Source organism: Sphaeramia orbicularis, chromosome 7 (assembly GCF_902148855.1).
Source record: "Sphaeramia orbicularis chromosome 7, fSphaOr1.1, whole genome shotgun sequence".
NCBI lineage: Eukaryota > Metazoa > Chordata > Actinopteri > Kurtiformes > Apogonidae > Sphaeramia > Sphaeramia orbicularis.
Window position 1 is genome coordinate 28,600,136 of NC_043963.1, and position 24,317 is coordinate 28,624,452.

The 24,317-nt window shown below is 36.2% G+C and overlaps 2 protein-coding genes across 2 annotated transcripts; both read left to right on the forward strand.

Moving 5' to 3' along the window:
* The first annotated feature begins 886 nt into the window (after positions 1–886).
* lsm14b (LSM family member 14B) lies at positions 887–5,293 on the forward strand. Its single transcript, XM_030139248.1, has 8 exons — positions 887–1,177; positions 1,815–1,975; positions 2,056–2,170; positions 2,252–2,419; positions 3,409–3,504; positions 3,586–3,747; positions 4,479–4,611; positions 4,681–5,293. Exons 1-8 carry the CDS (start codon positions 1,057–1,059, stop codon positions 4,829–4,831), a joined length of 1,107 nt encoding a protein of 368 aa, XP_029995108.1. The 5' UTR covers positions 887–1,056; the 3' UTR covers positions 4,832–5,293.
* A 4,547-nt stretch (positions 5,294–9,840) lies between these two features.
* Positions 9,841–22,897, forward strand: LOC115423095 (calcium-responsive transactivator-like). The gene is made up of 11 exons (XM_030139814.1): positions 9,841–9,973; positions 11,835–11,911; positions 12,011–12,095; positions 13,617–13,749; positions 14,224–14,481; positions 15,248–15,412; positions 16,702–16,803; positions 17,292–17,384; positions 17,501–17,620; positions 17,698–17,825; positions 20,946–22,897. The coding sequence occupies exons 1-11, from the start codon at positions 9,896–9,898 to the stop codon at positions 20,970–20,972; spliced, it is 1,266 nt and encodes a 421-aa protein (XP_029995674.1). The 5' UTR covers positions 9,841–9,895; the 3' UTR covers positions 20,973–22,897.
* The last annotated feature ends 1,420 nt before the right edge of the window (positions 22,898–24,317 follow it).

The following is a 24,317-nucleotide window of genomic DNA, read 5'->3' on the forward strand; positions in this document are numbered from 1 at the left end:
AAAAAAGAATAGTTTGTTCAAATGTGTGGGTTAAATACATGACATGAGAGGTGACATTAGACAAATGCTGGAATTTGAAAAAAAAAAAAACATCACGGTACATTATGTGGACTAGCCTAAAAATGAAGAAGAAAATAAAATATTTTCTTATGAAATAACATTTTATTCTCCTCAAAACAAGAGCAATCAATGTGTGTAAACATACGGAAAAAAATGCACAAAACACAACAGTGATTAAGCACTGCAGTTACCTAAATACCTGAACGGTAGTGTAATTCTCAGAACAAGAACAGTATGTTGGTAAATTAACCCTTTCATGCGTACTGGTCACTACAGTGGACAGCTATTCTACAGCTTTTCTCTTCTATATTCATGGATTTTGTTGTTGTTTTCGTTGTTTTGTTTTTTTTCACACATATCTTTATTAAAGTTTTAAGACACTACATATCTTTTCTGACACCATAGTTTTCACACAATTTATCAGTAAATACATGTTTCTGTGCATCAAAAATTAAACGTGTGGTGTCCAGCTGAATGGACATTTTTGCAACTTCATGAAAAATAGGTTCATAAGAATTTTTTTTTTCATTATTATTATTTTTATGTATTTTTTTTATTTTTTATAAAATTATTTTTATTTTATTTTTTAAAATTTATTTTTCAGAAGAAAATTTTCAATCGCATTGTTTTTTTCATGCCTTAAGAAGAATAAAAACACTCAGGAAAAAATTTTGATTAAGGTTCCCATAATTCGTGCATGAAAGGGTTAACAGTCAAAAAAAAAAAAAAAAGAACGGCTCTTTACAAAGACTGGGTTCCCATCATTCATTTCAAAGAGCCGTTCAAAAGATTCGATTCGTTCGTGAACGTCACATCACTAGTCATTTCTTAGAAGAGGGGCTGATTGTGATCAGGTGCGCTGCCATAATCACTTGGTTTGTGCCACCTGTGGATGCACATAAATTCCCTCCAGTTGCTTCTTGGTTTTATGAGATGCTGTTTGATGTGACTAGAAAGCAATTATTCTAAGTAGTATATCCTACAGCCTCAGCAGGGATGAGTTCAGCAAATGTATACCTTGGATGTAAAATTTCATTGATTTCAAAAGCCCAAAATCGTTATGAGGGAATATTGTACACTATTGATAAACTCAACTCTACTGTAGTGCTGGCAAAAGGTGAGTTAAACAGCATATTTAACCCTTTCATGTATAGTGGTCACTACAGAGGACAGTTATTCAAAACTGTTGTATATTCATGGGTTTTGTTGTTTTAGTTCCATATCAGCCAACACAGTGGACACTTATGCATCATCTCATGTACTGCAATTCATACCATTACTGTAACTATGCTGTTCTAGATAAACCTGAGCTGCACTAACACGTTTAAGTGTGAATCAGTTGTTAATTGTTACTTTTTTTTTTGTGTGCATATTATCTCCATGAAGTGAGTAATAACTAACATTAGAATATGTTAAAATGTGAGAAAACATCAGATTAGCAGCATTAAAAATGTTATTTCATTGTTTTCGTATCACTTTCTGATATTGGGATTTAAACACGTTTCTTTACTTCAAAAATGTAATGCACGGACATTTTTGTAACTCAATGGAGGAAAAAAAAAATTGATCGCATTGGTTTTTTCATGCCCATGGAGGAATAAAAACACTTAGGAAAAAGTTTTGACTAAGGTTCTTATAATTCATGCATGAAAGGCTTTTTAAAAAAAATGGGGGTTATGTATTTTAAATGGTGAATCACATGTTAAAATGTGTTTTCTTGATTAAAAAGGTTTCAAACAATTTCTATTGTCTAGTCAAGTGTCATGGAACAGAGGGAAGACCAACTGATAGACCAACACCACCTAAAGATGATGTCTATGAGTACATCACTTTCCGGGGCAGTGACATTCAGAGTCTCTCATTGTGTGAACCTCCAAGATCACATGGGCTTCCACAGGATCCAGCGATTGTGCAGGTACAGTTTCAGAGTAAAAAAAACGCAAAAAACTTGATGATAGTAAATGAAAGCGAAACTGTTTAAATCTTTTTGTGAAGTCAACTAGTGCAGGCATGTCTGGCAGCTACTCCCACAGTCCCCTACAGATGTCTGCCTACAATCAGCTCACTGCCAGCTCCCTTCTAAATCGACAGTTTGCAGCTTTTGGCCTAGGTAAGTTGTCATTGGTAAGCTGATCGGTAAAGCCAGCCTCATGGTATTTAGCAGGTTTCGGTTGTTTCATTCTTCATGCAGGGCCTGTGTGGGTTAGACGGGTTGAAAAGGCTGTTCAAACAGTCGGTGTAGAAAGGGCTAGACAGAAGAGAACTATGACTGCATCCCAGGAGCGGCGTTATGAGAGGAGAGAACCCCAAAAGGTCAGAGGAGAGACATCTCAGCCCAGAAGACGCCCAAGACTGACCCGTAAGCATACATTTAAGAGACTTTAAACCAGTGTTTTTCAGCCTTGGGGTCACCTGGAATTCAAATGGGGTTGCCTGAAATTTCTAGCAATTGATAAAAATGAAAAAAAACTTAAAAAATACATGAGTTGACAGAGACAATCAGAATACATAAGACATGACAAACTGAAGCTGAAACTGAAGCACTGTGGTTCTGTTTATCTGTCAAATGTTCATTGTGGTCAGTTTCAGATGCTGCAGCTCTTTCATAATTCATAGTTTGAGTTATTGTTTATTCAGTATTAATTGTCAGCCTTGCAAATCCAAACTGGACTGACTGTACATATCCTGACCAAGGAAAATAAAATTCTCACTTTGTGCAGTAATCTACTCCTGAATTTTCTGCCCCTGTCCATAATAAGGTCAAGGTTACTTTATTTATACCCGTAGGTAGATTTGTTTTGCAGTCTAGGTGATTGCCTTGGCATTACAACAACACATACATTGAACATGCAAGACAGGCACTTGATCACGCTTACAGACAGGACAAAAAGTGCTCAGTTTTCCACCATTCATTGGTATAGCAGCATGGATAAGTAAAAGAATAAAATAAATAAGATCAAATAAATAAAAACAAGATGTGATAAAACACAATAAAAACCAGAAAGATAAAAACAATCCAGGATAAAAACCAGGATAAGAACATAAAATTTGAAATAATAATAATAATAATAATATACATTATTTAAACTAAATGTCATCTAAAATTAACATTTATTTGCAACATGGTATAGCAAATTTTCACATGATCAGAACAAATTAATTTTAGCCCATTTAAGTCTCTGTTTTGAATGTCTGGGGTCACCAGAAATTTGTGATATTAAAATGGGGTCACGAGCCAAAAAAGGTTGGGAACCGCTGCTTTAAACATATTTGCAATCCTGTGCAAGTGTCTTCATTTGTAGAATTCTAAACAGTCTTTAAAAACGATCCAAATATCTGTCTTTAAAGTGAGAGCACGCCCAGGTTTATCCACTGTTAAGGAAGAAACTCAGCAGCAGCATGTTGGAAACAATGAAAACAAACCCCCACCCAGAAGAAGACAAGGTGATTATTAAATTTAACTTGCCCAAGTGTTACACAAAGAATCTCAAATGAAATAATAACTTCTCTCACGTTTGATTCTAGGAATGCGAAGACCCAGGAATCGCAGTAGGGGCCAGCTAAAGGTGGCAAAAGTTCCCTCTGCCATCTTAAAGTTTGACACAGACTTTGATTTTGATTCTTCTAATGCACAGTTCATTAAAGATGAGCTGGAGAGGGAAGTGAAAAACAGGATGAACATTAAAGGTTGGTTCAACAGCTCAAATCACCACAAATGAATCACTAGCTTTTGACTTTGCCCTTTACTTGTTCTTGTTGCAATCTCTCTTGCATATGTGCAATTTCCTGGAAATTGACAAATAAAACATACAAGTTTGACCTATAAAGACCCAACGCTACTTTTGTCATTTACAAATGAAATTTTCTCTATATCTAACCTTTCCTAAGTCAATTATCACCATTTATTTATAATAATATCCTCTGTTTTGTATTTTTAGTATAAATTGGGTATTTTCCTGTATCTAATTTACTGATCATGAAGATGTTCATAAAAGCTTAGATTAAAGTTGAGGTTTTTTTATATCAAAAACAAACTGCAGAAAGGGTGACTTTTTCAGTAAAATATATTATAAACTGCATTTCCATCTACTGTCATTGTTCCAACTCCATGGGTTTTACTGGTGAATCCATGCTGTAGAAGATGACAGTGTTTCCATGTTCACTACGGAGCCTATGAACGTCCAAATGGGTCATATCTGATGACCATGAAAAGACAACAGCCTGCATTTTACATCAATTATTTACATGTATTGATAGGATTAGTGGTTCAACAGGCATTAAATATTTTAGATCAGGAGATGCTTTTGGTCGGTGATGGATTTTTGGGTCTTTATGGGTTAACTTGGTAAACATTTTGGGCAATAACCAATGTTCACATTATCCTCAGCATGCTTACATGAAGTGTTTTCTCTCTTCAGATGGAAATCATGAGGCAAAGGAGAAAGAACGGGGGGAATCTTGTGCCAGTTTTGAGGATCATCATTTTGGACCAAAATGCTACTACAACAAAGCGAAATCTTTCTTTGACAACATTTCCTCTGATAACTTCAGGTAAACAAAGTGTTCTCTGTGACAAACTTTTTTTCTATACGTAAAGTGATTTATGTGTGTTTGTAACAGACTTTCATGGGCAGAGGAGAGGAAGCTCAATCGAGAGACTTTTGGGGTTCCTGGATGGTTTCTGAGAAGTCGGAGCGTTAGAGGTGGATATACTGGATGGAGAGCTTGGAGCACCATTCAGACCCACAGAACCAGGAGTGGACAGGTGTGAAGGTTGGACTTCAAGTTAATTGTTAATGAATTTACTGTGTAAATATCTATATGTTGAAACTAGATAAAGTAGATCTGTTGGTAATGTGCTGAGAGATCACTTTTATTTCCCTCTAAAGTCACCTGTCTCATTCAGTTTATTTTTTTTTTGTTTTTTTTCCATTAATTTGAATGCACGCTGAGAAAAGAGCCACATTACAGCATGCAACTTTTTTTTTTACTATTCCTTACAGTATTTTGAGGTGTATTTTTTTTTTTTTTGTTGTTGTTGTATGTAGTGAGTGAATAGTAGAATTCTCCTTTTGTTCAAATCAAAGAGTACACTTACATGTTAACTATTTGTACATTTATCAGTGTTTTGCATAATGAACTGTAGACTTTAATGTAAGAATAATGCGTTGCTTTATTTTTGTCACTGAACTGCCAAATGCATATGGATTAAATAAACTAGATATTGCTGATGCGCTTGCCTCATGTTCTTGTTTCACTTTTTTTTTTTTTTTTTTTTTTTTTTTTTTACCTCCGCCAAGGAGGTTATGTTTTTGCCAGGGTTTGTTTGTCTGTCCGTTAGTGTGCAACATAACTCAAAAAGTTATGGACAGATTTGGATGAAATTTTCAGGGTTTGTTGGAAATGGGATAAGGAAGAAATGATTAACTTTTGGGGGTGATCCAGAAGAAATTCTGGATCACTTTGAAATTTTCGTTAACATTGTGGTAAATGGGGCCAAAATCTTCGTTTCCCAATATCTCGCTTAATTATTGACCAAAACTCATGAAATTTAACTCAGGAATTGACAATGGGGTCCTCTATCACATTTCAAAGGCTGATCCAGATCTGATCCAGAAGGCGGATTTTATCTCAATTTATATAAAAAATGGGGGTGCCCTTACTTTTTGGCCTACTGTGCCTTTAATATTAAAGGTAGAAATTTCTGACAAGCGCCATCGTGTAGCTCAGTCAGTTCCGCATCGGGAGTATACCACCGGATTTCATGTAGCTTTAATACTTAAGGAGCTAGATCCAGAAGAAAACCGCCATTACGAGAAATGTGATTTTCGTGAATAACTACTGAACTAATAAGAATATAATTATGAATCCAGTTGCTAATGGTATGTTTTCATGGTCAAGGAATCTTAAAATATAGGTAAAATAAATATGGGACTAATATTTATGGTGGAAATCACAATATGGGGGAATTGTGCAAATCTCATGCAATTTGACTCAGGGATTTACAATGGGGTGTTCTATCAAATGGCAAAGACTGATCCGGATCTTTCAAAAAGTTATGGACAGATTTGGATGAAAATTTCAGGAAATATTGATACTGGCACAAGGAACAAATGATTAAATTTTGGTGGTGATCGAGGCGGGGGCACTGATCTGCCTTGGCGGAGGTCTGCGCTCTGAGTGCTTTTCAATTTTTTTTTTTTTTTTTTTTTTTTTTTTTTGTGTAGTCACTGAAAACAAGTATCATGATATAAATAGTGGTATTATTTCTTTACAGCTTAACCAAGGACAATGTCTGGCATTGGGCTACAGGTCTGATCCACTGCATAAGTTTATAAATGGAGCCAAACAAAGGTCTGAACTACTGGAAAAATTGAACTATATTCTGATGGTTCACATTATGTGTTAACTCATGTATTTTTTATTTGGCAATGAAAAGCTTCAGATAGGGGTACTTGCAATGAAAACCCAAAGAAGCTGCAGGTGTTTGTCTCTGCAAGTATTGAGAGGAGACTCCATTGGATTACATCACAGGTGTCAAACATGCGGCCCAGGGGCCAAAACCGGCCTGCCAAAAGTTCCAATCTGGCCCGTGGGATGAATTTGCAAAGTGCAAAAATTACCCTGAAGATATTAACAGTCAAGGGCATCAAACTTGAAAATAATAGCATAACCTGTAAATAATTACTCCAAATTTTCTTCTTTAATGTGGGAAAAAAATATATATACTGAACAACAAAAGAAACGCAAATATGTTTCGGTATTGGTTTATATGGGAGTTTTATTATGAATATTGGTTTCATGAGATATATATATCCAGCTGTGAAATTTACAGTGGGTCTCTCTTGCTGTCCTTGAAGCGCTGAGTTGACGGTCACGAAGATGGGCCAAGCGAATATGGCGATCCTGATTACGGGTGGTCACACGTGGTCTTCCGGATCTTGGTCTGTCCCGAGTGGTCCCTGTGTCACGGAATCGTGTCCTCAGCCTACTGATGGCGGACTCGTGCACTTGCAGACGTCTGGCAACGTTGCGAGCCGTTAAACCAGCATCAAGCATACCAATGGCGCGTTCTCTCAGATTATCGTTAAGGCGAGGCATCGTGGTAATGCAGTAACTTTTGAATCTTACCATTTCTTTTTATAGCCCCCGGATAAACAAAGGGAATTGCCACTCCCATTTGTTGCTCCCACTACCATATCACTCAAAACGTACCGCACCTCTGATACTTTGTACACGTGCTCAACACCACTCGTGGTCATGTTTGCCTGCAAACACACGCTCCAATGGTTACAACTCACTTATTGTAATGTGTATCTCAGTTGACAACTCAACAGGACAGCTGAACTCTTGCCTAAATTAACGACCAAAACTTGCGTTTCTTTTGTTGTTCAGTATATATATAACATTATTTCTATAAATAATGTCAACACCAATTTTTTCTCTTTGATTTATTACAAAGAACATTAAATTCTGATATCCTTTTAACAATAAAATGTCAAACAGAACAAATATGAACAACCTGAAATATCTAAAGAAAAGTGCAATTTTAACAAATGTTTAGTGCCTTGGTAGAGCTGATCTGTAATGCACATGTATAAATCATAAGTTGAGGCATAATGATAAAATTGTGCTTATTTTTCTTCAAAATTTTTTTTTTTTTTTTTTTTTTTTTTTTTTAGTTTTCACATCTTTTTTTGTTGTGGATAGTTTGTAAAATGTAAAAATTTTCAGAATTGAAGTTACACTGGTCTACAGTTTTTTAGAAATGATTTGCTTCAGACATTAAATGTGCTAAATGTTACGTATTTTAATAAGATTAATTGGAAAATAAATGACAAAAGTGTCGGTTTGCTCATGTTTTCAAGGTATATGATAAAGTGTTATTACACATATATATTGGTTTATGTACATTTATATAATAGTTTTATAAATCTTCCACTAAATAGAACCTGTAAAGTGAATGTATTCTAATGTGCAGACAGTGTTTTGAAGTAGATCTTGTAGCTCTGAGACAAATATTCCTTTTGAGTCAAACCCATTCTCTCATTAATTCTTGAATTTCACATTTTGACCCAAGGCTGTATCTTGGAAAGTTCAGCCAACCAGCATTTTTGACTTGACTTTTCTTTATCAGTGACTCTCATGTGGTAAAATTTTATTACTTTTATTCTGGAAGCATTTTCCTTGTAGACCAGTGTTATTTAAGTTATTTTTTGCACTGAAAAATTTTGGAGTTATCATTATTTATAGGTTTTTATGCTACTATTTCATTGGTTTGGCTGGCTTGAGATTGAATTGGGCTGAATGTGGCCCCTGAAATAAAAATGAGTGACACCCCTGGACTACATGATTAACCCTTTCATGCATAGTCGTCATTACAGTGGACAGCTATTCTACAGCAGTTTTTTTGTATATTCATTAATTTTGCTGTTTTAGTTCCATATCAGCCAATACAGTGGACACTTATGCATCATCCTATACACTGCAATTCATACTGTTATTGTAAATTTGCTGTTCTTTATAAACCTAATCTGCAGTGATATGTTTAAGTGTAAAAAAAAATGCTTTATATTGTTTCGTTATTAGACTGTAATTAACAGGGGTTTTTTTGTTTTTTTTTTAAACAAGAAGGTGTTTTTTTTGTTTTGTTTTGTTTTTTTACATACACTAGTCAACATTTGCTAGGGATCAGGACTATAACTTTGCTATATTCGGGGGTGTAATTCTGGAAACTTGAAAATTTACTTTCCCAGTGGAGTACAGCCTGCGGATGCGGATGGTGGCCACACACATTATTGACATCACACCGTATGTGTTTCAGAACATTCTGAGCGGTTTCAGTGAAAACAGAATTGGAAGAGTAATTGTTGTGAACTGTAATTTCTAGGGTTGTATCACCCTTTTGCCTGAAAGTGCAATAAAAATTCATGTTTTTTTTACCTTTTGGTCCATTTTTCTTTACATGACTAGCCAAAGTACACACATAATATATGAAGTCGTTATACATCATCAATTATTGTGCAAATATAAAACTGATCCCTAGCAAATGTTGACTAGTATATTATCTCAATCAAGTGAGTAATAACTAGTATTAGAGTGTGTTAAAATGTGACAAAAAATCAGATTAGCAGCATTAAAAATGTTTTCACACGGTCTATCAGTAAATACATATTTATTTGCTTCAAAAATTAAATGTATGGTGTCCAGCTGAGTGGACATTTTTGCAACTCCATGAAAAATAGGTTCATAAATGTTTTTTGGTTTTTTTGTTTTTTTCCAATTGCACTGCTTTTTAATGCCTAAAGAGGAATAAAAACATCAGAAAAAAAATCTTGATTAAAGTTCTCATAATTCATGCATGAAAGGGTAAAAAAAAAAAAAATCCTCTTGGGTGGGGGGACTTTTGCAATCAATCACTGCTTGCAATGGACCCTTGCTGCTTTTGCACACTGGATAGCCTGTACAATGTAGACTGATGACTCTCATGAATCAAAGGATACCCCGTCTTCTGTGAGGAAAAGTGGTAGGCTACTCACTGTCTGGACTATACCAAAAACTAAGGGAGAGGGATTGTCCCCAATTATCTAAGAAATGAATTACTAAGCCGTTATATACATATATTTAATAAAATGCGCTTTTATCAGATTTGTAAAATTAACTACATCCAGTAAAATGCGGTGTTTTCCTATTTCAGATCCTTGGAGACACAAACCTGACACTGTCGATACCCCCCCCCCCCCCATTTCCTGGTAATGGAGAAACTGTGTAACCAAATAGAAGGCTGCGCTCAAGATAATAAATATTAGAATAAAAGAAGCGCTTTTTTTCCCATATGACAAAAATGTCGGTGGCATTTACATCGGCGCGCCCCAGGAGTAAAGGGGAGGTGACACAGCAAACCATTCAAAAGGTAAAAAAATCTGAACGCTGTCGCCACGTTTTTTTTTTTTTTTTTTTTGTTTGTTTTTTTTTTTTCCTATAAAATCGCTTATTCTTGTCTGGATGGGAGTGTGCGGTCCGATGCCAGTGCAGAGAAAGTAGCCTGTGGTGAATATCAGAAGAAATGGAAATTGCTATTGTAACGTTTGCAGACACTTGAAGGTGTGAATCAAACAAAGCCGTGACGGGGATGTGGGAGACGCGCTTTAGACGTGCGCAAAAATGATGTGGAGATCTATTTGCGTTAAACGGAGACTGTCCACCCTTATTTTTGCTGTTAAATTGTGAATATCTGGTCAATATAAATAATCTAGGTTATACTTTATTTCACACAGCCTTACAGTAACATTTTTTTCTGGCTTTTAGAATAGAATTAAATTGTCGTACACGTCCCATGGTGCGTTAATGTTCATAATGCGCGCACCACTTGAGTACCAAATACTAATAAATAATAATAATTGTGATGATCCAATATAGCCTAAGATGCAGGAGAGTCGAATGGGAGGCAAGTAACGACAACACATCCCAACCAAATATGTCTTGCTGAGACTGTTGCCTCTGCTTATCCTTGATTGAACCATGTAGAGCAGGGGTGTCAAACTCATTTTAGTTCAGGGGCCATATTCAGCTAAATATGATCTGCAGTGGACCAGAAAAATAATAACAGAATAACCTAGAAATAATGACAACTCCAAATTTTTGTCTTTGTTTTAGTGTAAAAAAAAAAAAAAAAAAAGAAAAAGAAAAAGAAAGAAAATACTTATATAAACAATCCAAAAAACCTGAAAAAAATGAAATTTAAATTAAAAAACGTAAGAAGATTTAGTGCGATTTTAACAATATTATTCCTCAACTTCTTATTTTTCCATGTGCATTATGGATCAGATCTACAAAGACATTAAACACTGAGGAACAGGCAGAAAAACTGTTAAAATTGTGCTTAATTTTCTTTAGACATTTCAGGTTGGTCATATTTGTTCAGGTTATTCACATTTTAGTGTGACAGGATAGTTTGTAAATGTAAATATTTTCGTAATTTAATGTTATTTTTTGCACTAAAACAAAGGGAAAAAATTAAGTTGTTAATTGTAGATTTTTTTTTTTGGCTTAATTCAAGATTTTTTTTTACTTAATTGAAGGATTTTTTTTTTTTTGGCTTAATTCAAGATTTTTTGCTAAATTTGAGATTTTTTTTTTTTTTTTTTTGGCTTAATTCAAGATTTTTTTTACTTAATTGAAGATTTTTTTTTTTGCTTAATTCAAGATTTTTTTTTTTTTTTTAACTTAATTCAAGATTTTTTTTGGCTTAATTCGAGATTTTTTTTTTTTTTTTGCTTAACTGAAGATTTTTTTACTTGATTGAAGTTTTTTTTTTTTTTTTTACTTAATTCAAGATTTTTTTTTTTTTTTTTGGCTTAATTCAAGATTTTTTTCCTTAATTCAAGCTAATTTTTTTTTTTTTTGCTTAATTCAATTCAAGACTGTGGAATTTTTGCACTTGGCAAAAACATCCCAAGGGGCCGAACTGGACCCTTTGGCGGGCGGCATTTGGCCCCCGGGCCTCATGTTTGACACCCCTTGATGTATAGGATATTTCTGGTTAAACGTGCAGGGACTTTCCAATTATGTTCCCTATTAAGAACGAAAGAATCTGATCTGCTGCTTTAACTCGGAAGCCTGAGGTTCATTTTGCTCCACAGACAGAAAATAAATGACCCAGAAATAAAAATGTTCACGGGCAGGTAGAAGTTATGAGAATCCAGGACGACATGACTGCAGTCTTAGAGTGCACATCTTTCAATAATACTTTACTCTTCTGTTGTTTCCTAAAGATGTTGGATGAAAATCATCATTTAATACAGTGTATAATGGATTACCAAAGCAAAGGCAAGACGGCTGAATGCACACAGTAAGTTGACTTATTTTCCTGACAGATGGTTGTCAAACTGAGGTATAGAGGTGCTTAAATGAATCTTTTTTTTTTTTTTTTTTTTACCTTTTTTGACAGGTATCAGCAAATCCTGCACAGAAATCTAGTCTACTTGGCCACAATAGCAGATTCTAATCAGAACATGCAGTCCCTACTACCTGCTGTGAGTTTGGCCTGAGGTTTTGGTGACACATTTTCCATTATTATACTTTTGACAACCACCACCTTTATCTGTCCAATCCCATTTTAGTCACTTTCAGCAGCATGATTCCATTTTAATATTTCTACATAATATTCGTTGGGGGGGAAATAAAGACAGTTGATGACCTATGGCACAAAACTAAACATTCACCTTCCACTTTTTATGCAATTTGTTCCCTCATCGAACACACAAAAATAATAATAATGATATTTATTAACCCTTTCATGCATAGTGGTCACTCCAGTGGACAGTTATTCTCCAGCTGTTCTCTTGTATATTCATGGGTTTTGTTGTTTTAGTTCATTATCAGCCAATACAGTGATGCTTATGCACCATCCCATACACTAACATTCATACAATTACTGTAACTGTGCTGTTCTTGATGAAGCTGATCTGCAGTAACATGTTTGAGTGTAAATCAATTGTTATTTATTAGACAAAAAGGTTTTTTTTTGCATATTATCTCCATGAAGTGAGTAATTACTAGCATTAGAATGTTAAAATGTGAGAAGACATCAGATTAGCAGCATTAAAAATGTTTTTATATCATTGTTTTCATATTACTTTCTGATATTGGGTTTTAAACGCATGTTTCTTTACTTCAAAAATTAAAAACATGAACATTTTTCTAATTCCACAGAAAAAAAAATAACTCAGTCGCATTGTTCTTTTCATGCCTAAGGAGGAATAAAAACACTCAAGAAAAAAAATCTTGACAAAGGTTTTCATAACACTGGGTTACAAAAAAATGTTTTTTGCAAGTTGTCTAGGTTTTTTCAACTGAATTAGGACCATTTTGCACCGCTAAATCCAAAAATGACATCTGTTTTTCTCAATCAGGTCAGGTTTTTTTGCTAATTTGATTTTGAAAAATTTGATCTTCTCACAAAATTGATTACATTTTTGTGACTTTATCAGTTGATTTTTTATATAGTTCTCACCCAAAATAGGTTTTAAGAGAAAAAAAATCATTTTCTAACAGGATTCCTGTTAGGTACAATGGTGTATTCACCGCAGATGTAGCAGAATACGTCAGGCTTATTTTTGCAAGATCTTCTAGTCGAAGCCATTTCATTCACCTGTAATATTAAAAAAAAACATTAATCATAAATTGGCAAAAGTAAAATCTTCAGAACTCATTTATTGCAAGAAATATGATAGAATTTTGTATCATATGATGTGAAAATGCCCATAAATGTAAGCAAAAATGTTAAAAAGCCAATATGTAGCATAGTTCAGAAAGTTGACCTGATTGAGGAAAATTAATGTGATTTTTGGATTCAGCACACCAAAATTATCCTAAATCAGCTCAAAAAACATAAACAATAAATTTGTTGTTGACCAGTGTCATGCATGAAAGGGTGAATCAGGCACCTTACTTCAGACCATTAAAACACATCTATAATAAGAAATTAATGTTGCTATCTATATTATTTTGTGCAAAAAAAATTAATTTAATTTCTTTATCTTTCCACCTTTTAGCCCCCCACTCACAACATGTCAATGGGACCTGGAGGAATGGGTCAGAGTGGGGTACATGCTCCTGGCAACCTTAATGACAACATGGCATCAGGACTGCCCCCCACATCAATGATGCAGAATCAGATGAGCAATGGTGAGAACAAGTTGCCAAAATGTGCATTTTATCAACTATGGTTCACAAGAACAACAGTATTTTCCATTCAAACCCAAACTGTGCAGCATATACAGCTTGACCTTGTTGTCTGTCACCTGTCTGGAGTATTTGTTTACACTGCATGTCTGTCTGCACATACTGAATAAGGTAGTCAATCACAGTGCTTCTCTTCTTTATTGTTTTGTTGCCTGCAGGTATTTAGTCTTAAATCCAGCTAATGGTCTGACAAGAGTGATTTTTTTTCCTCCTTTTTTTTGTCAGTTATTATAGAAACTTCTTTCTGTTCCCAGTACATCTTTATACATATCATTTGCTGTCATTATTCTCTCCCTGCCTGTACAACCAAAAAAAGCTTCCTGTAAAGATGAACTGAATGTGGGTCCGTTATTAACTTAACATAGTTCCACATGGGATTGTGTCGTGGCTGCTCTGACTGTGCGTGTGTGTCGTCAGGGCCCAGCCATGCCCCCATGCAGCAGCAGCCCGGTCAGGTGCAGTCGGCTATCCCCTCCACATCCCTGAGCCTGCCAGCCAGCGGCTATGGCAGCTCGGCCTCAGCCTCCGGCTACAGCCACACTGGGCCTTCCTCCCAGGGCAGCATGATCCAGGGCCCTGGGCCTGGCTATGGCTCTTCTTCCTCTTCTTCCTCCACATCCTCATCCTCCTCTTCCTCCTCCTCCCGCAGCAACCTCAACATGCAGTCCAACCAAGGTGAGCCAGGTATAGAGGACCCCAGTTATTTGGAATTAGCCATTTTATGGGAAAGAGTTGTTATTCGGACGGTAAAACTAATTCACATGACATATCCTCCTTTTCTTTTAGGAATGATGCACAATTTGGTCATTAAATACCAAAAAAGGGTGATGAAAGAAAAGCTTTTTAATTGTTAAGGAAGTGGAAACTAAGGTTGGATCATTTCTGAAAGACAATCGAATGTGTTTATATCTCATAAATCTTGCAGAATATCGGCATACTTTCATACCCATCAATTGGAAAAAAAACACATTCAGTTCATCAGAGGTGTTTTGCCTTCCTTCTGGATTGTTTTCTCCTTCCTCCCTGCTTTAGGCTTTACCTCTCCTATTCTAACCCTTGTCCCTGAGATGCAGCCTACCTGCCCCTGGATGCTCATGTGTATTTACTGAACCTCTGTTTATGCACTGGTTTCACTGGTTTTGTTTGCACCTCTACTTCAGAGCAGCATCTTGAAAGCATCTCTTCAAAGTGATTTTTCTTTAAGAGACGTCTCACTGTCATTAACCTCTTCTGGCTTTTTCTGTGCCCTGATTGCCGTGGACTTCCTTCTACTTACGTTTTCTTTTTTAGCAGTTTTAATTTTTCACATTTTTGCCAGTCTGAGAATGTTCAGTATGCTGTTCAACACTGATGCTCATGTATAATGTACTGTAGGTAAAGAGAGTTTGTGTATATTTTAATGTATGAGATGTCTTTCCACATAATCCCACCTCCTTCCCAGTCTCCATGATGCACCAACAGTCTGCCACTCCACATTACTCCTCAGCCCAGGCTGGGGGGCAACACTATCAGGGACAGCAGGCCATGGGCATGATGGGTCAGGGTAGTCAAGGAAACAATATGATGGCTCAGAGACCCATGGGATCCTACCGCTCCTCACAGCAAGGTAGGTGGGAAGACATTTATATTTTTCTTTAGTTTGACAATGGATTTGTTCATAGATGGCGTGTGGATTTGGAACAGTTAGAGTGAATTGGTTTGTATTTTCCATTAAATGATGTAAATGCCAGCCTTTTGCACTTTCATGGGCATGCTAAGCACACTGTGGAAGTTGTTGTTGGGTAATTTCATGGTGCCACTTGTACTTGACCTCAAAGTTCATAGATTTAGAGTGACTGGAACTTTAAGACGCAGCCTAGAAATGTATCATTCTTGTCACATTAGGTGCCTGTCTCTGTAGATCACTTTACTTTGCTGTGTCAGCATGTGCCTAATAATAGCTTCACCCTATCCACTTATGTCTTTTGAAGGATGTAGACAAGATAGACGTATAAAAAGGACTGGAAACTGTTTCTAGGACAACGCGCTACGCTTTTAAGTCCTCATTCACCCTGGTACACTATTATCTCTACATGACTAGGCGAAGTACTTAAAGAAAGACGTCTGTTATTGAATTGTGCTGTTCATAGTTAAGCTGGCTGACTTGCTCATAAGCTGTTCCCTGATTGGTCATCAGGCTGTTGCTAGGGCTACTCCATCAACTACGGTTCCTATATCATATCTGGGCAGTATATCAGAGACTCTATGTTGCTCTCTCTCTATAAATATCAACGTGCTATTTTTGTAAATCTAATTACGAAGATGTTTTGGTACAGATTTTGTATTTGGATACTGCTGTTTGATGATCACTCTGCGCGTGGCTCTTTTTTGAAATTTTTTGTTGTTTTTGCTCATTTCCTCAGTTCACTAGATAGATTTTGAAGGGAAAGGGAAGGGGTGGAATCTGGAGTTTCTGCACACCACCACAAAGCAGAGATCAGATTCTTCTTGATAGCTGACTAATCTTACTTTTCTTCTAAAATGATGACTCGGTTTTAATGGAATTGCTCCAGTTGAATTAATATTATAAAATTTGGATTGGCCTCAAATAGTCTCTTATGTACATATTATTTCACTACATAGAAGCCATCACCAATAAAATTTGAAATAACCTAATCATAACTTTTCCAGATTTATTTTTTCATCATTTTTGTCTTCTTTTTGCTGATAAACGTCAAGAAATTGTCTTTAATGTTACACACTTTTTACTATTTTTCACCCACACATATGCAAACAGATTACTTTTCTGGCTATCTAAATTGCCCCAGTGCCCTGTCACACCCTCTTAGCCTCCAACTCAGCAGCCAATTGGTCCAACCAGCTGTTTAACCAATCGTGGTGTCGCCTGTCTTGCAGGATCTGCACAGCAGTACATGGGACAAGACGAGTTCTACGGAGAGCAGTATGGACACACTCAGAGCTCCAGCGAGCCCATAAACCAGCAGTATTACCCTGATGGTAATCATGCACAGCCATAAACTTCATACACACAGCTCTCAAACACACAACCCCCCCCCATTATAGATCATGTCATTTCCTCTTAAGACTATCCCACAAGACGAAACAAGATTTATTACTTTGCTGATGCTTCAGCTCATCCTCTCAGTCATCCTCCTCTTTCCCTTATAGTGGGAGATGAAAAGTATTGAAAAATTACAAAAGGCCAACCTTAGTCTCAATTCTGTTTCCTCCCAGTGTGTCTGTGTCCATACTGTCCCCTTTGGTGTGCCGAAATTTCAGATTTCAGAAAGCGCCGTAGCAGTGTATTGAGATTAGAGTGCATTCTTCCTCCTTGGGTATTCGTTTGTGGTTTGTGTATTCTCTTGAAGCGAGAAGCCTTGAACATGTTGTTTGTGTTTGCAAGTTTGTTACGGTACTTTACCAATTCTGTTACGGAGAGTTTATTTTTCTTCTGCAGTAGTTGTATTAAATTGTGTTCACTGCAGGTCATGGGGAGTACTCATATCAACAGTCTTCATATGGGGAGCAAAGCTACGAAAGATCTTTTGATGAATCTTCACAGCATTACTATGAAGGAGGTAAAAGTTCTGTCTCAGTGAATCTCCCTGTTGCTCCTTTTGTATTTCGATGACACTGTAAGATCATTACATTCCAGATGTAGCTGACTTATGTACCTGTGAATGTATACACTCAGGTAACTCTCAGTACAGTCAGCAGCAGGCCCAGTATCAGCAGGGCTCTGGGCAGCAGCAGCCCTTCACCCAACAGCAGTATTCCTCCCAACAAGGCTACAGTGGACCAGCACAAGGATACGGTTAGAGCAACTCATGCAGGTTCAAGTGCACCCAAAACAAATGAACAAAATCACAAAGTGTCACCGTTCCATTACAGGGCCTGGCCAGGGTGGATCCTCTCAGTATTCTCAGTATCAGCAGGGTCAAAGCCAACAGTATGGTTCCTACCGCCCATCCCAAGGAGGCCCTGGAGCACAAACACAGAGACCCTACACCTATGAACAGGTAAAGCCTATCAACTTAAGGCAAAGACACACCAACCTGATTTTGGGTGGTCAGACGTCGTCGGGCAGTCTGGCAAAGTCAGTGACATGAGTCTGTTTGGTGTGTTCTTAGCGATCTGCCGTCGTTGATGCCGTCGTCATTCTTTTCAGCCGATTCAACATGTGTAATCGGCTACTACCAAGTTGTTCAGTCGGACCAATCTGATTGGTGGAGGGATAGCCCTGAACTAGTGAATCAATGAAGGAGAAGTTTACATGTGAATATAGCTATGCCAAGCAGTAGCGGCTGCTCGTCTTTCAGAGAGGGGAAGCTCAATGTCGGCTTGCATAAAAAAAAAAAGTCAAGTTATTTAAACATAAATTTGGCCCTCCGTTCCTTTTTAAGAAAATGGTCAGTGACCTTATTGTACCAAGTAAACAAGAAAACGTTGAAATTATGTTAAATTGAAACAAGGAAGCACAATGAGTGTGTTTTATTTACAGTGTAAGAAATGAACAAGTAATTTTGTAGTGGTTTCTCTCTTGATTTCACAGCAGAATGCACGTTGCTATTAAACTGAACTGTGTCAAGTGAAGGAGTATAACTCAAAACAGCTGTCAGTCAAACGGGATTCAGCCTTTCGACTGATCCTCCAATCGGCATGTAGAAGCCTGGTGTCCAACCCGGCCGAGCTCCGCCCACAGCTCCATTCACCCCCAGAGACGCCGGGCGTCTGGGGGCTTGACAACATCGTGGCATTTATCCACTTACCGTCCAGTTTTGAGGCAATGAAAAAAAACTGTTCCACTCAGTCCCATTGAAGTCCATGGACGCCGGGCATCTACGGGCAAATGCGTTGACCATAGATCGTATGAGAAAACAATGCAAAGGGAATGTATGAGAAGTCAACGATATCGAGTCCGTTGATTTGTGATAAAGCTGATTCTGAACAAACTCGTCTGTGAGATGAACGTGTTCTAACACATTTGTAGTCAATGAAATGTCAACACAACCATGCATATTTGACCATTTAATTTTCGTAATTTTAGGGGAAGCCAGGCTTCCCTTGCAATCTATGAGAAATTGCCACTGATGCCAAGGTATTTCACACTATTACTGTCTTCTATAATAGATCATTAAGTGCTCATAACATATCTAAATGAGTTCCAGTCAGTGTTGTCTATGGACTTCATTCATTCCATGAAGTGAACACTGTTAGCATTGTTAGCATAGTGCGATTTCTCCTTAATTTTTGCCTGCGGCATCTTTCTTCTTCCACGAGAAGAAGCCCCAGAGCCGACAGCGCCGGTATCTTATTATTACTAGCCATCCGTTCAACAAGTACAACAACCCTTCTTCACTACTCAACACCCTTTGCTGACAACAATGACTGATGACAGTGAGCTCTGTGTTTTGGTCTAGAGAGATGTTCCGTCATTTCCGGTTTTATGTCTCGTTCAAGCACAGAACGTACGCCCAAGTCAGTAGTCAAATTTGATGTTTTCTTCAGACTTTTTTGACCATATCAGGGAGACAGGTGCTGACTGATTAGCTGGGCTACCTTTTCTGGCGACGATCAGCAGTCGGGTTGGTGTGTCTACGCCCTTACAGAATACGTTTACCTGTCATGTGATGTAACACATTGTTTCTTGCTTCCAGTCCACTCACATACACTTAAAACATAATTCTATATCTGAACTAAAAGTAACTGGATTTGTACAGTGTTGCCCTTCTATTGGAGCAGAACAGAGGCACTGAAGAACTTAGTAGTGAGCATAAGAATTTCTGCAAAAAACACTATTTCTCTGCCAAAAATCTGTTTTCATGGATGTGGACAGTCAAGACAGAGAATGTCTTGATTCTGTAAAGTATGTCACAAAACAATCATGGAAATGAAAATATGATTAAAGGGGTTGTTGATATTCCAGAGTCTCAACAGCAAAGGGAAGTTACGTACCCAAACACACTTAGGACTACCAAAACCACCAATGGATCCACACTATGTATCCACAGACTGTATCACTCACTCAATAAAGTATAAAGATAATTGTTTACACTCATTTGTATTATGGTGTCATCAAGTTCTCGTCTTCAAACATAAAACCCACAGCCGGTTATATTGAAAGTCAAAATATCAAAATAACACTGTGCCTTATAATCTTCACATCAGATGATAATTTACAGCAAGTTTAGCAAAGATAATAACATCACATAATAGCTTCATACCATCATAAACCACATAATCAAACTCAACTGTGTCAAAGCAATTATTTATTTTCAGCATCAAACTCCATACTTGTCATTTATATCTGTGTCCAAAGGTGAAAACAGCAGTGCTTCTAGCTTTAATCACTTTAGTCACTTACTTATCTAATGTTTTATGGTTTTCGTACTGACTTTTATTGTGTTTTATGTATACTTTCTTATGTATATTTTTAGTGTGGATGTATGGCTGTGATTTATATTTTGTGAATGTGCTGCTGCTGCTGCTGGTGTCTTGGCCAGGATACTCTTGAAAAAGAGGTTTTTAATCTCAATGAGCTTTTTTCCTGGTTAAATAAAGGTTATGATAATAATAATTTAAAAATCAGTTACAAATACTGGTCAATTGGTGGCATTTTCAAGCCACTGTGTGAACAGTACTGTCTAACTGAATCTGAGTAGTGATCACATATGATCAGCCAAGTCTACTTAAAGGTGCTGGAGACTTTCGTGACCAATTTTTCATCAAAATCTGTAAAACCCCAGTCATAGCCTAAGTATCACGAATCTGTAAGTCTTTCTGTGATTACTCACCTGAATCTCTTGCATTACGGTGAACAATTTTGAAGTGCCACCCACCATAAACAAAACCCATGTGTTTACATTCAGACCAGGAGGTAACTCGGGCATCTTCGGAATTTTTTGTTTTGACGTGCATTGTGGGAAATGGAGGCTCGTGCTGTGCAAACCTCCCAGCAGCCTGCACAAAAGTCTCCAGCACCTTTAACTACAGGGTAGTGGAATTTTTGGCACTACAGCTTTAATACATGTAATTTTCTCCACACACAAGTTACATATTGAAACTGAATGAAATGTAAATGTATGCAAAAATATTAAGTACGAAATGTAATGTGCTCTCTGTGGTCTTTCATATTTCAGGGTCAATATGGAAACTATCAGCAATAAAGCACCATATTGTTTTAAAAATGGATGAAACTGAGAAAAGAAGATGGAGATGTTCAAGGCTTCACTGTGGATTACATCTGGATGCATCAGACTTATCCTCCTCCAATTAATTATAACTTACAGCTCAGAATAAATAATCGAATTAAATTTGAAACTTTCCTCATCTGTTTCACTCACTATGGGGATGTCGCTCATAGACGCGCAGAACTATCGGCCATCCTGCCAAAAGCTAAGGTGTTAACTGAACATATGTTAAAAATATGGCACTGCCTTAAGGAGCAGTAAAAACTATTCAGATGTGGAAGCTTTCCTTTCCCTGTAAAAAGCTAATTAGCTTTAAAGGAAAATGTTATTTGATCTTTATTTAATAGAGTAGGTCTGGCTCCTGCTTCAGCTCCTAGAGACACTATTATATCTCAAATGAAGGGAAATACATTTTATGAACATGAAAACATTGGTCCTCAAACCTGACTTGATCAGGGAGTTTGTTTAGTCAAACTGTGATGTGTCGCTGTGTAGTCTTACATTCTGTGTTTTCACTCTACATACTGTATGTCTTACTGAGGTAATAGACACAATGGACAGTGGAAGTACCCAGACTTAAAAGTGTTTATCATACTTCGTGGTATTTACAATGGCGTTACTCTGTACGAACATATCTTTTTTGTGCAGAGATAATAGATATTACACTCCTCTGGATGCCATTCAGTAATTATTTTGCATTGAAACGCATTGCCACTTTGTCTGCACTTTATTTTCCAGTGACAGTGTATGTATTGTCTTCTATTTTGCATTGTAATGTGACTCAAGTTGTTTTTAAGAAACGATCTCAAAAAGCCAAAGTAACACAGGAACAGAACAGTAATGTGTCCTGCATCTCTACTCCAACAAGTGCAATACACTCCATGTATGAGGGCGGTCCTCGCAGTATTTTTTATTTAATTTACATATACATTTTTTTTGTTTTCTTTACATACAAACCTGGCATAGTTTAGGATGAACTTGTCTTTTGTTGCAGGTTTCAACTGTTATGCCATTTAGGGAAATTCTTCTGTATTTATATGATTTATTTGAAGTCAATCATCACAACTTACAACTTCAGGATTCTTTTTCAGTGAAAACTATATTATCATCTTCTGTATTAGAGGGAGAAAATAATGTTAGAAATAAGACAAGTGTAGAACATTAATTATATGCTTGACAAGGACACTTGTTTTATTTTCAATATTCATTTAATCTATCTATCTATCTATCTATCTATCTATCTATCTATCTATCTATCTATCTATCTATCTATCTATCTATCTATCTATCTATCTATCTATCTATCTATCTATCTATCTATCTATCTATCTAGTTCATTATTTATTTAAAAGGTATTGTCATTACAATAGTCTACACAATCTATTACGGTTTGATCAGTAGAAAGGATTATTTGTGTGTTTATGAGGTTCCACCTTTGCAGTATGTCTTGTAGTAACTCAGCTTACCTCAGAGGGATCAGATAACACAGTAGTTGCAGTCACTCATCAGGGTTAATCAAGAATAGGAGATACCTGGCTGTCAAACAGCTAATAATTATGTACCACTCAAACAGTGACAATCAACGATCACAGGCTTCTCTATACTACAATGAATCTGTATCAGTGTTTCATTATAATGTAAACTGAACATGTTCGGCAAGTCTTTTCAAGTTCTGTATTTTGTGTCATCACTGATGTGAGCGGTATGATTGTGTGAGTGTGTTTGTATGTATGTTAGACAAAGATAATGTTAGGTGAGAGTGAGGAAGAGTCAGATTGTGTGTGCATAATCCAAATATGAATGTTAATTACTTATGTATTGTACGACTGCGTTCGTTGCCTGATCTTTTCAGCTGTCTTTTGTTACTGTTTGTTATATAAAATAAACTGACATTCACCTTTTATATGTCTGAATAATGTTTTTTTTTTTTTCTTTGTTTTCACACAAGCTCATACATCTTGGTAATTACTGTAATTTGGTGTTGGCAGTTTTAGGATTTCACATTTTTGGTTTGTTGTTACATAGATTAAAAAAAAAAAAAAATAGATGTTGGCACTGAAGCATGGAAGTCTTTATTTTGAACTCTGGTTTTGCTTCACTTTTCTTATTATATTTTGCAAAGACAAGAATGGTGAACCAGAAAAATTTCCAAGCTAAACAGTCACTTGATATCTTAGTGATGACACAGAAACATTCCAACACAGAAGCAAAAACTTTAATTTTAAAAATATAGTTAGATGATGTCATTTTATTATAAGAAAGAGACTTTTAGTAGTTGTTCTGAGTGGGACAGACCTATCTCACCACCTGGAGTCTCTGAGTTTATGATGAAGTCAATGTGTAACCTACAGACTGGCTGAAAGGTATTAGGAAATAAATAAATAAATAAATAAATAAATAAATAAATAAATAAATAAAAATAAAAATAGCTGCAACCAGCATAAATTATACATGTAACAAAATGAGCCTTACTTTTTTTCTATGAATTTACTACATTACATACAGTAAAATTCTTGCATAATTAAGCTATTTCATGATCTATTATTTGTATTGTCTTTGGAATTTCTAGTAATGAATAAAATGATTAAATTATGAAGTATGATTAGATAAATTTTTTGCCGTTCACATATTTTTCTTGTTAATTCCTTTCATTATGAAGCAAAAAAAGTCTAAAATGTCGGATGAAACACATTTCATTAATGCAGTTTCTTGAATAAATGCAAAACAAACAAGTGGTGCCAGGCACAACAAACCCCGCCCCTCACACATATTGTTGCTTATTTTCGCATGGATCCAGCTGATGTCATCATGTCTATGCATGTGGTGATGTCCAGCATATCAATTGCCTCTATAAATGTGCCAAGTCTGAAGGAAATTGAAACAAAATTGATGTTTTTATAGACATTTGAAATTTTGCCCATTATAAGCAAATGGGAGAAAAAAAATATTTAAAAAATTAATAAAAAATTTTTAACTTTGACCTCTTTTTCCCAAAATGTAACCACATCTACTCTGGGTCACTGGCAATCAATAAACCTAATTTGGTATGAATTCAACCAATATTTTTGCTGCTACAGACATGTGAAATTTTGCCCATTATAAGTAAATGGGGAAAAAAAAGTTTTAAAAAATTCATAAAAAATTAAAACTTTGACCAATTTTTCCCAAAATGTAATCAGATCTATTCTGGGTCACTGGCAATCTATAAACCAAATTTGGTATGAATTCAACCAGTAATTTTGCTGCTAGCGTGTTAACAAACAAACAAACAAACAAACAAACAAACAAACAAACAAACAAACTGAACCAAAAACAATACCC

Bases quoted from the DNA above. Each gene is read 5' to 3' on its own strand.
- lsm14b (XM_030139248.1), top strand. From the start codon at position 1,057: ATGAGTTCAGCAAATGTATACCTTGGATGTAAAATTTCATTGATTTCA. The intron at 1,976-2,055 runs GTACAGTTTCAG...CTTTTTGTGAAG, and splicing joins AGGATCCAGCGATTGTGCAG to TCAACTAGTGCAGGCATGTC. The intron at 3,748-4,478 runs GTTGGTTCAACA...TTCTCTCTTCAG, and splicing joins AAACAGGATGAACATTAAAG to ATGGAAATCATGAGGCAAAG.
- LOC115423095 (XM_030139814.1), top strand. From the start codon at position 9,896: ATGACAAAAATGTCGGTGGCATTTACATCGGCGCGCCCCAGGAGTAAA. The intron at 17,385-17,500 runs GTAAAAGTTCTG...GTATACACTCAG, and splicing joins ACAGCATTACTATGAAGGAG to GTAACTCTCAGTACAGTCAG. The intron at 17,621-17,697 runs GTTAGAGCAACT...GTTCCATTACAG, and splicing joins TGGACCAGCACAAGGATACG to GGCCTGGCCAGGGTGGATCC.